The sequence below is a fragment of the Furipterus horrens genome, unplaced genomic scaffold (assembly GCF_987537825.1).
Source record: "Furipterus horrens unplaced genomic scaffold, mFurHor1.1.pri manual_scaffold_11, whole genome shotgun sequence".
NCBI lineage: Eukaryota > Metazoa > Chordata > Mammalia > Chiroptera > Furipteridae > Furipterus > Furipterus horrens.
Genome location: NW_028327181.1, coordinates 97,036,233 through 97,048,583, shown reverse-complemented (window position 1 = coordinate 97,048,583; position 12,351 = coordinate 97,036,233). Strand labels below are relative to the sequence as shown.

Below are 12,351 nucleotides of genomic sequence, written 5' to 3'. Positions count from 1 at the left end.
GTTTTGTTTTGTAAATAACTACCAAGCTGGCTTCCAAAGTGGCTGCACCCTGGTGCGCTCCCACAGCAGTGAGTGGGAGCTCCTGTTGCCCCACGTCCTTGTCAGCACTTGGTGTTGGCGCCATTCAGATTTTGGCCATTTTGATAGGCACGCGGTGGGATCTCCTTGTTGTTTCAATTGGCATTTCCCTGATGGCATGTGCCATGGAGCATCTTTCCATGGGCTTATCTGCCATCTGTGTACCTTCTCTGACAAGGCATCTGTTTATGTCTTCTGCCCAGTTTTCAATTGGGAAGAGAAATCTTTAAAAATATGATATGTTTTGAAAAGCCACAGCCACATACGTATGATTCCATTGAAACGAAGTGTCCAGAACAGGCAAGTCCACAGACATGGAGAGCAGATGCGTGGTTGCCAGGGGCTGGGGTGGGAATGGGGAGTGACTGCTAACAGGTATGCAGCTTCCTTTTGGGATGATGAGAAAGTTCTGGAACTGTAGATGGAGGGGAGTTCACACAGCATTGTGAATGTGCTGAATGCTACTGAATGGTTCAATCAGAAACGGCTAAGACAGTAAAGTTTGCTCTTATCCTAGGAGCCCAGGATCTTATCCTCAGAGCCCAGGTCTTGTGTGGATTCTTCACCCACTAGAAGAATCAGTTTTTGCAGAGAATAATCTAAGCGCTCTGTGCTGGGCACCATTGGAAAGGGATGGCATGAAACCACAGCCCTGTGACAAACTAGATGATCATCTAAAACCTGCCACATGGTGGCCATGAACGCCAGCCAGGTCTGCGGACAACCTTCAAGAACGTCTGCCCAGAGAGCGGAAGGGCTCCGTCAGACTTCGGAAGGCATGTGTGTGCAGACAGAGCACTGGCCCAGAAAGCCGGGGCCCGGCGTGCAGGAGGCACCATGCAGGGGGTGGCGGCAGGGGCGGGGACCTCATGGAGCGTGAACACCTCCCTCCAGGAGCTCTGGCAGAGGCAGCGGGGTGGTGCCGCTGAGAAACGGTGTCCAGGAAGCTGTAGCGGGTTTGGTCAGCTCGTGCCTTCTGGGGACGCCGAGGAGTCCTGAGTGAACAAGGCAGACGGAAGGGAGCTGAGGTCCCAGCCCTTTTCCCTCACACTGGCCCAGACTCATGCCAGCAGATTCCTCCAGTAGGAGGTGACTTCCATGTCTCTGTTGTCGGTAACAGTCAGGGCTCTCCGGGAAGCAGCTGACAGACCACGGAGGGCAGACGGTGCTCTGTGACAGGGAGGCCGACGCGTTCCACCCACCCGCCCCACCTACCAGGATGACCGGTGTGTGGCTGAGGTCAGCCTTGTGAGAGCAGATGGCCCTGCCACGGTGATGCATCAAGGGACACGAGGGGCCTCTGAGCACTGGGCCACTTCCGTCTCTACCTGAAGTTCCCAGAATTACATCATCATCATAAAGACAGTGACAGGAACTGTGACCTTATTTCCATGTCGTCTGTTACCATGCAGTCTTCTGAGAAAAGTCATTCTCTGGCGGTGCCCTCAGGTTGTCCCCCAAACCACGGGTCCCCAGCACAATCTGCTAAGGCAGAGGGAACAGAATGTGAAACTCACGATTACTCCCAGGATGCTTTGGGAAAGAACTGTTCTGCCTCATTAACCCATCAGGAAGCTTAACCCCCAGCGGACGGAGCTGCAAGGTCACCGCGACATTCCAGATCCATGGCTGTCCCTTCCTGTCCCAGTAAGAGGACGGAGTGGGAAATGGTGTGGTCACTGATGCCCTGTCTCAGAGCCAACCCAGGAAGTCACCCTGTGGCTTTGAAGGCCTCGTGCTCTGCAAGTCAATCGCTCCACTTCCCTTGTCAATATTACAAGGAAAAGCGGCGTAACTCTTAAAGGACACCAAAGCAAGTGTCTAATAGGCCCAACATTGGACTAATTATTCTGGCAATTTTATAAGTTTTGTCCCTATTTTATTCATACGTTTTCTCTTGTTAAAAAAGTGAATGAGTTTATAAATTCAGACTTCTACTATGGTATTGTGCTTGGGTCATGTGTCATCCATCCTCTCTGTCCCTCTGCACCCTGGAACACAGGCCAGGGCCCTCGACGTAGAGGCCTAAGAGTTGGGAGCCAAGAGGGGACACAGTCCATGTGAAGCCCAGGGGAACTCAGTGCTGGGAGGAAGGAGGAACGTGGGAGGGGCAGGGGCGAGCTGAGGCTGGCGGCCAGCTGGGGCCAGATCCCCAGGCCTGTGGAGCTGGCGGGGGGCAGTGGTAGCAGCGAAGGTGGGAAGGGCCAGACTTTGAGCAGGTAGCTGAGACCAGGGAGAGGCCCAGAGGCGGGCAGTGCTGGCTCACAGCGTGACCAAGAGTGCTGGCTTCTCCCCAGATGCCACTCGCACCACGGCACACAGGATCAGGAAATGCCACATGCTCCAAACATGTGTGGAAATCGAGAGGGCCTGCAGAAAAGAACCGGGTCTGTGGCCCAATCAAGCATCCCCCAAATCTGTTTCGGTAGCACCAGGAAACTGGTAACACCCAGCACAATGCAGTTTTTCAGGCGACAGTGGAGAAACAGTACATGTGATCAAAGAACAAAGGAAATCCAGGCACCTCAAGGTGTCTAGTGGGTGACAGCAGCCACCTCTGGGCTCCCTGCAGGGGAAGTGCGGCCGGAATTCCACCCGAGGGCCCATGGTGGGAACCCTGCTATCGGGCACACACCGGACACCACACAAGTGGCTTGAGGATGCGGCCACACTCGTGGGTCTACATTAGTGGGACGAACTACCGATGAGCTGGTAACCGCTGTGCAGACTTTCTGCTCGGAAGCCAGACTTGGATCTGAATCCCAACTTACACACGAGTCCATCGGAAACCTTGTTCAGCACCTGACCCCTTGACTCGCCTCCTGGGAGCGATCGGCCCGTCTCACCCTGAGAACATGGCTCTAGAACAGAGGACCTCGGTCAGTTGTCATTTTGTCCTGCTTAGGATCATGAAGGAGTGAGGACGCTGGGCACCGTGTCACCAGTGACGTGTGCACTAATGGTGCTGGCTGTGAAGACGGTGAGCAGCGTTTTGAACTGAGGTGGAGCTATGCAGGGCTTGTTCTGGCTGAACGTGACCAAAAAGCTACCGGGAGCAGACAGTCCTGAAACGTGCTGTGAAACGTGCAGTGGATCAGGGAGGTGACGCCGGTCTCATCGGAACCCTTCCCATCTCTTATACAGGACAGGTTCTGGCGTCTGGTTCAGGTGCGCGTGACTGTCTGTGCACTAACGGGGCCACACTGTGCTGACTGAACTACTCTGTAAATATACTAAAAACCACTGAGTTGTACACTTTAAATGTGTATGTGACTACACTCCAATAAAGCTGTATCATTCTGTGTCACACACACAGCCTCGCAATGAAGGAAGCAGAATGGCAGTTGAAGGCGATGTTCTCCAACGTCAGCAAGCACCGGAAGTCCCCGGAGAACTCGGTGAATGATGTCAAGCCCAGCACGAGATTCTGATTCAGTCGGTGGGGCAGGGGATGACGACAGTGTGTGTTTCTCACACGTTCCCGGATGCCGGTCTGGGAGCGGCACTTGGAGAACCAGCAAAACCACTGGAAGTGACGGCATCTGTTGTAGAATTAGATGCAGTTCACTCATCACAGAACTCACTCCTTAAGTGTTCCATTCCCAATATTCTGAGGACATTCAGTGTTACACCACCATCACAACTAACTCTGGGATATTTTCAACACCCCAAAAAGAACCTCTGCACCGAGGAGCAGCCTCTCCCATTCTCCCCGGCTTCTCCGGCCTCTGACGGCCACCGATCTCCTTTGTCTCCATGGGTTTGCCTTTTCAAGACATTGAGCACGGAGAGAACCACAAAACGTGGGCTGTGGCGTCTGGCTTCTTTCACTGAGCGTAGTGCCTTTGAGGTTTAGCCATGTGTGGCCTGAACCTGGGCTTCGCTCCTTTCTGTGGCTGCATAATATTCCGTTGTGTGCAGACGATGAAGTGCACTTAGCCATCCATCAGCTGACGGGCATCTGGGTTATCTCCATGTTTTCGCCGCAATAAATCATGCTGCTAAAAACACTCACGTGCAGGCTCTTGTGGGGACACGTTTTCAGTTCTCTTGGGTACTGAACTGCTGGATCACACGACGGACTCCACACTGGACTCTCTGCGGAACGGCCAAACCTCCCCACAGCAGCCGTACCAGCTTCGGAGGCTCCAGTTGCTCCACATCCTCGCTGACACTTGTGCGTCTCTCTGATGACGGCCATCCTAGTGGGGATGGGTTGGCGTCTCACGGCAATTTTGATTTTCATTCCCTGGTGGCTGATGATGTGGACATACTTTCACGTGCTTACGGCCGTTTGTACGTCCTCTCTGGAGAAACACCTACTCCAAACGTTGCCCAGTGTTTCACTGGGTTGTCTTTTTATTGTTGAGTTCAAAGAGTTCTTTATGTATGTTGTATGCTAGACTCTTACCTAACATATGAGTTGCAAATATTTTCTCTTACCCTGTGGTTTTTCACTTTCCTGACAGTGACTTTAAAGCACAAGCATGTTTAAGTTTGATGAAGTCCAATTTACCTTTTTTGAAATATATCTTTGGTTGCTGATAGCTTGGTGTCATAGCTGAAAGAAAACACCGCCCGATCCAAGGTCATGAAGATTCCTATCAGTTTTTTTCTCATTTGATGGTCTTGGCCCTTTAATATCTGGGTCTTTCATCCGTGCTCTTTGTTGCTGATGGTATGAGGTAAGGGTCCAACTTCATTCTTTTGCATGTGAATAGTCAGTTACCCCAATACTGTTTGTTGGGGACTATTCTTCCCCCTGGAAACTGTGGACTAAAACCGTCTGACCATGAACATACAAGTTGATTTCTGGACTCTCAGTTCTAGTCCACGGACGTCTGTCATCCTTGTGCCAGCAGCACTATCTTGATTGTAGTGAGTTTTAAATCAGAAAGTGAGAATCCTTCAACTTTGTTCTTTTTCAAGATAGTTTTGGCCGTTCTTGGTCCCTTTCCTTTTCATGTGAATGTTAGTTTTTTTCCATTTTGGCAAAAAAGCCAGCTTGGATTATGGCAGGGACTGTGTTGAGTCTGTAGATGAGTTTGGGGAGTACGTTCATCTTCCAACCCATGAGTACTGGGGTCTTTCCATTTACGTCCTCTTGCATTTCTTTCAGTGACGTTTGTGCAACAGTGCTGTGTTCATCTCGGACTTCTAAAAAATTGATTCTGAGGTAGTTTACTCTCTGATGGTATTGTAAATGAGATTTTCTCCAGTTTTCGGTTGTTCCTTGCTAGTGTTGAAAACACTGACTTTTGTATATTGCTCTTGTATCCTGCAACCCTGCTGAATTCATTTATTAGTTCTCATCGGGTTTTTTGTAGATTCCTTAGGATTTCATAAATATGGGGTAATGTCAGCTGTCAATAAAAGTTAGTTGTACGTCTTCCTTTCCCATGTGGAAACGGTCTCTTGCCTGGTCGCCCCAGTGAGAACCTTCAGTACAATGCTAGGTACAAGGGGCAGGGACGGACACCCGTCTTTGTTCCTGGGCTTAGGGTACTGTTTTGCAACTGAGACGTGTACCCGTCTGTAGCTTGAAAGAATCAGTGGGGAAGGAGATTTATTTATGCACGAGGATGACTGGCAAAGACCCAAGGGAGGGAGACAAGGAGGAGGTGCTTTTCTCCAAAGATGGGAGGAAACAAAGAAGAAATAGAGTTAAGCCTGGCATCACAAGGGAAGACATCTAATGGCCTGTCCCTCCAGGTGAACTGCAGAGGCCACTGGGGGGCACGACAAGCATAGGACTAGAGGCTTGAAGCCAGAAGTGGAGGGGCACCTGCTGCTGCCGGGAGGCATGGACGCCAGCGCTGTCTGCCTCGCTGTACCCCAGGATGCCACGCGGAGTCCGCTCTGCTTCTGCGTCATCTCTGGCTTCCCTGGCACTGCGCAAGCCCAGATGGAAACGGAAATGTACGGAAAACGCATTGGCTGAAGGTACCCTTCTTGATCTTCACTTGAAGTTGGATGTTTGACTTGTTCCTTCTTCTTTAAAAAGGGGCAATAGGCCCGCTGTCTCCCTGGCTCTGCTCCTTAGCAGGAGACAGACCCTCCTCCCCACGTCACTGGACTTCCGACAGGAGTGGCTGTGACGTGGGCCCCGCCTAGCACACGAGGCGCCCGCCCGGCCTACTCCGCCCCTGGGTGACAGACAGAATCCATGGACAACCACGTGCTTTGGGCAGATTGGAGTTTATTTGCTGCAGCTCCTTGGTGCTAGTTTACAAGGCAAAAAATCCAACTGAACAGAAAACAACTAGAATAACAATTAGAATTCTTTAAAAACCCTGTCAACAGCTTTGCTTTCAGCCATTTCTTTATATTTTGACAAAACTTTTTTTAAACAAATACAAAATAATCTAAAAGGAGAAAAACTATACATGGATAATTTACACCTCTGATAAATAGACTAATACTGACCAGGTCCCTCTGTCTGGGTCACGGCTCCGGCACTGCCTGAGGCCACCTGGACTTCAGCCGCACACCCAGGAAGTGCAGGTTTCCAGCCTGGACCCCCCTGGCACCTTCACAAGCTCTGGCATAAAAATGCCTGAAGCCACTCCAGGTAGGACCTGCAGGAAGGGCAGGGGGTGGGGGCCCCAGAGAGTCCCCCGGACATGCCCCACCAGTCCCTTTTAGGAAAGCTATTTCCAGAGATGAGAGCCTGCCCTAAAGGCGGGGAGCCGGCCCACTGTCCGAGGAGATGGCCAGCCCCTACCCCAATCCAGGAGGCAGCCGGGGGGCTTGGCCTGGACAGGTGACAGGAGCGCCCTGAGAGTCCCTGAGAGCACGGCAGGACAAGGCTGTTTCCTGGCTCCCTTCACACTGCAGGGTAAGGAAGGGCAGGGCCTACTCACACATCTGAAGGGACAGGGAAGCCGAAGCCACAGCACAGCCTGGCCTTCCCCCACCCTGCTGAGCAGGTGAGGGCCCCTCCCCCGTGGGGTCACCATGAGATGCATGGTGGGGGGTGGGGGTCCAGGGAAGGCAGGTGCTGAGGCAGAAAATGCTGAAGCCCTAGGTGAGTGGGAAGACCCCTCAGTCCTCTAAAACGAGGACTGGCGCTTGGGGAGCGGGAAGTAAAATCAGAGAAGAAACAGTCAGGCAAACCCGGAGCCTCTGCTGGGGCCACCTGCCTCACAGTTTTGGTTACTAGATATTTAGCTCAGAAAAATGCTTTCTATCCTAAAGCCCACCAGGTGCGAATTTTGAGAGAAAAGCAACACGAGTGTCCAGCGGGCTCTGTCCCGGCCGCAGACCCTGTGTCAGGTCCAAGTCCTTGCTGCTCCCACCCTTCCCCGCCCTCCGTGGCGCTCACGGCTCCCCGAATCACAGGGCCGACACCCTTAGCAGCTGCCGGGGAGCAGTGTCCCCCAGCAGACGGGCAGGATGTGTGGACAGCTCTGCTCTATGTTTCTCTTTAAAAAAAAAACAAAAATATATCTTTATAGTATGTGGCTTCTCTTCCATTCCGCTCCCTCAGCCTTCAACACTATACAGACCCAGGGGCCTCTGGGGCAGGGCCGCCGGCTTCCCCCTGCGGAAGCCCCGAGGGAGTGGCGCGCCGTCACCCAGCGCGGCCGCACGGTACTCTCCAACGGGAGCCCTGTCCTTGCGGAGAGAAGGCGCCACTGCACGCGCCGGCGCCAGGCCCCGCGTCCCCAGGGGGAGCCCCTGCCCGTCCCCCACTTAAAAACATGGCAAAAGCTGAAGCGAGTCTCTAGGAACCCAGGGCGGCGTCCCGCGGGCACTCCTGCTCGAGGGGGACCCCGCTCCGCTGTGAGCGCGGCTCAGTGTCTCTTCGTGGAGGACACCTTCTTCTTCCGCGCAGCCAGCATCTCGTAGAAAGGGTCCCTGCTGATGGCTGCTCTGGAACACAGAAAGGGGGAGACTGAGAGACTGAGGAACGGGGCCAGCGGGGACCCCCCGCGCAGGGCTGCCCTTGGCGCTGTGCCCAGACCCTCGCCTGCTCAAGGGCGCCTGTAAAGACCCAGCCAGGGGCATCGGGGGCCCAAGGAGAGAACACGGTGCAGGTGATGAGACAGGAGCAGAACACGACACATGCTGCCAGCTGTGGTCTAACTCAGGAAAACTCACGTCATGCTCTGAGGCCCATGACAGCAGGTGTGTGACAGGAGCAGTGAGCACCCCGGGGTCCATGAGCTACATGGCTGCCCCTGCCTGCACAAGGTCACTTCTAAGGCCCTGCACTGCCCGCTGCACAACCAGGACCTGGCATGGGCCGTCCGCGCTGTCACTAGGCCCGGTGGGCACCAGCCCGGGACTGAGGCAGCGAGCGCGCCTTGCCTGGCAAGCCACCCTTATGTTCGTTATTCTCAACTGTCGGACGAGCTGTGAGCGAAGGCTCTGAGGCCGGCTTTGCGTCTCTGGAGGAGCAGTATCCCAGGGGCTGCTGACTGTTCCGGGGCCGCCCATGACCCGGGTGACCGCCGCCTCCTGCAAGTGGACTGGGACCTATTCACCAGCACTGCTGCTTCATGAACAATGTCTCCTGGGCTCCTTGGGGACACTGGGACTGAGCAGTGCCTGGAACGTGTCCTGAGGGGACCTCTCAGGTTACAGGGGAGCTGTTGTTTGCTCACCGCTTAGCTGGCCAAAACATGGCACTGGGTGTGGAAGAGACGTCTCAACACAGAGCACAAACTACAGAACACTCAGCCCCTTTGGGAGCAGGCTGTGGCTTCACGGGACAACACAAGGACGTCAGGACTTGGGCCATGTGGTCAGTGTACACCCCCCCACACACACACCCCATCTCCAGGGGAAGTTACAAGGCCCTGTCACAGGGAGGTGCCAAGGGGACAGCTGCAGAGCATCCGCTGACAGAGAGAGCGAGGATGCGTTTCCAGAGGACGTGGGATGGAGACAAGCGGGATGCACATGTGGGGCACAGTGGCGACCCGGACAAGTTTCACAGACGCCCCAGCTTCATGGGGTGGAGCGTCACCCCGCCAGGACACTGCCCCCTGCAGTAAGCTCACCCTACGGGGCACTGACACAGGAGCTGGGCCTGGGCCTGCAGCTCCATTACACCTGGGCGCCCGCCCTCTTCCCAGACAGCTTCCCCGTGACAGCAGGGCCCTGATCGCGGCCACCTCTTCCTCTATGGGCCTGAGTTTCCTCACCTGCACGTGGGACAGCAGTGCCTCCAGAATTCAGAGATGATAAAACATGACGACTGCTATCACCACCGTGAAACGAGACCTGCTTCCCCCGAGCCGGACCAATGGCTCCTGTGCCTGACCCCCGCCCCCACCCCCGCCCTCCCCCGCCGGGCCTCCCTCCGAGGTGTGCTTGGAACACGGAGCCCTGAGGCAGTAACGGTCCGGAGCACAGAGAGCCGCTGAGAAGGTGGAGGTCACCATCAAGCGCTCCCGAGAAACCTACCGCGATGAGCACCGGAGGCCTGGCAGCGCCCTGGACAAGGGACAGCGCCTGAGAGGCGAGCGGCCCACCGGTGGAAGCGGGACCGCGGGCCCGGCGGCGCCTACCTGATGCACTTGATCCACTCGTCCTTTTCCTCGGGTGTCGGGGCGGAGATCCGGTACACGGTGTGGTTCCCCTCCACCACGCGCCCGTCGGCCTCCGTCTTACAGGCCTTGATGACCTGGTCCTTGTTGTCGGGAATGTACAGCTCAAAGCAGTTCTGAGAACCAAGGGGGGTGGGTGTTGGTGACCGAGAGCTAAGAGAGCTGCGGACCAAGGACAACCCCGACTCACTTTCCCAGACTGTCCTGCGACCTTCCTGAGACACAGGCAGCGTGTGCGCCTCCTGGAGGCAGAGCCTGGAAGTGCATTCCGCAGAACGCCAGCCAGGTGCCGGCAGCCTGTCCCAGCAGCGGGCGACGGGAGGGCCCAGCCAGCGGTGGCCCGGCGCTCCGAGACGTGGCGAAGGGAGTTAGAAGGCGCTGGAGCTCCTCAGACAGGCAGCCTGCCCGTGAGCTGCTGCTGCTGCGGCCTTCTGGGCGCCACTCAGTAAATGGTGCTCAGCAGGTGGGCAGAACAAGAGGCTATTTAGGGCCTCACCTTTGGCTTGAACGTTAAATTCAAGGCAGGACAGTACACTTGCTTTCTCTTTTAAAGTAGACCTTTGCACTTTTAATTCTTTTGCAAATAACTGCTACACCCAATCCTTTCATCCCTCCAAGTATCTCCCCAAAAATACTCACTGGCTTTTTGGAGTCCTCCACCTCCCGGATGCTCAGATTCTCTAAAGGGATGATTCCCCGGGGCTCCTTGTCCTACGAAAGTTGAAGAGATCTCAGGGCTCGGTCTGTGAAGATGCCCATCAAACGACTCCCCCTAGACCGGCGGCCTCCTCCCCCTTCTCCCAGCTGGCTGGGCCCACACCGGACGCTCTCCCACAACAGTGCCAGGAAGTGCAGAGCACTGCCGACGCCCCACGCCTGAGTCCCCGTCACCAAAGGCCTTTTCAAGGAGCACGCCCAGGGGTAGATGCCCCGCAAGGGGCAACGGCAAGAGCCCCGACTGGCCCTCGGTGGAGAGCAGGTGAGCCCTCCACACAGAAAACTGTCCTGCCTCTGTGCCCGGCCCCCTGCACATCTTTCAAGCCTCAGTTCCACGTCGGCCACCCTCAAAGGCTCCAGTCGAGTCCTAGGTGCCCTAACCAGGTGCCAGGGACTACAGCTGTCACAGGTCGTCCCCTGCGCATGACCTCCTGCCCTTTCTTCCCCTCAAAGGGAAGGTGCCCGCCTCACAACTCCACCAGGGTCCAAAAGGGCACTCAACTCTGCTGACAACAGAGCAAACCTCCTGTTGTCCCCGGGCCTGGCCTGGCCCCCGTACTCCAGCGCGTCCTGGCTCAGCAGGGGCACTGTCACACAGGTACCTACGCACACACCAGACCCCAGACCCCGGCCTGCACCTCCCTGTCCCTGGTGTCCCGCCAACCACGGCCAAAGGCTTAAGCTCAGCAGTTTAGCCAGGTGAAGCCTCGGTGCCGGCTTCCCGTGACAGATGTGCCCGGAATACTACGCACCCTTTTGACCTACAGATTCAGGTTTTTCCCTCCTTTTCAGGCCAATAATTTCCTATCTTTGCAGGTACCAATCATTCTGGTATTGGGATCATTTTTATCTGTCCTCCATGTCTGTTAGATTCTAATTTTTTTAAAAAATTTATTTAATTTATTGGGGTGACATGGTTAACAAAATTACATAGGTCTCAGGTGTTCAATTCTATGACAAACCATCTGTACATTATATTGTGTGTTCACCACCCCAAGTCAAGTCTCCTTCCATCACCGTGTAACCCCCCATAACCTCTCCTACCTCCCCCTCCCTCTGGTCACCGCCGGCCTGCTGTCTGTCTCGGCCTCGTTTTCTGGTTTATCTTTTGCTTACCCCCCTCGCCTTTCTCCCCCAGCCCCTCATCTAACTGCTTTAACAGCTGTCTTTCTCAGCTGCAACCGGAGACCGTCCCAAGCCTTTCTTCTATGAGTGATTATATTTCAGTGATCTGTTCTAATCCTTTAAGTTTTAACTTATTTGTTAATGAATAAGTTACAATGATATAGTTATATTCTAAAGATGTACTTTTGGTACTCAATATTTCAGGTCTGAAAGTCCTTGCGGGCTGGGTATCTTGTATTCTGGTAACTTCCAGTTTCAGGAAAGAAAGGTGAGTGGAGGGGCGGAGCCTCTCGGCCGCCCCAGCTCTGACTCGGCCCCTGGGCTGTTCCCGTCCGACATCAGGGTCACCTGTCTACTTGGGGAGGGATGTGATGCTCACGGGCACCCTCTAGGGACAGTTTTCCCAAGCAAATATACAGTCCAAAGTCACAGAAAGGGAGCCTTGTTTCGCCACCGCCGATTTCCACCCAGCAGCAGCACGGACTGCTCTGCACGCAGGAAAGGAAAAGGGCAGAATAAGGGCGTGGGCATGCAGGGTGGGCCGGCGGGTGCCCCGGGCCTAGTCCTGCCCCCTTCTTCTCCAGTTGCTGCTCCCCATTATTTCTGCCAGAACTTGCTCTCTGTCAGGTCGTCGGTGTGCAAGTTTCCGCCTACCATGGGAACCCTGAGGGCTCCTCTTGCACCTTACGGAAGCATTACTGTCTGTCTTCCCACAGCCCCCTGGGTGCGGGAATGTCGCTGAGCAAAGCTCAGTGATGCCGCTGTGCTGGGCCTCGGAAGAACCACAAGATTCCAGAATCTCACTGTGTTGCTATGGAGACTGTCCCAGTAATCAGGGTAGGTTTTGTAGAAGCCTATATGTTTCGTTTTAATC

The 12,351-nt window shown here is 54.8% G+C and overlaps 1 protein-coding gene across 4 annotated transcripts in view; it reads right to left on the bottom strand.

The window, feature by feature from the left end:
• Positions 1-6,257: 6,257 nt before the first annotated feature.
• CYTH1 (cytohesin 1) overlaps positions 6,258-12,351 on the bottom strand; it is a 66,241-nt gene continuing 60,147 nt past the window's right edge. For 3 of the 4 annotated variants that reach the window (XM_090291857.1, XM_090291856.1, XM_090291859.1), the window contains exons 11-13: positions 10,275-10,346; positions 9,597-9,751; positions 6,258-7,948 (exon numbers count right to left, since the gene is read on the bottom strand). In XM_090291857.1, coding sequence (XP_090147983.1) covers positions 7,774-7,948; positions 9,597-9,751; positions 10,275-10,346 — 402 coding nt within the window. In that variant the 3' untranslated portion in view covers positions 6,258-7,773. Of the gene's footprint in view, positions 7,954-9,596; positions 9,752-10,274; positions 10,347-12,351 lie in introns of all 4 variants that reach the window. The other variant, XM_090291858.1, reaches the window with a different exon arrangement.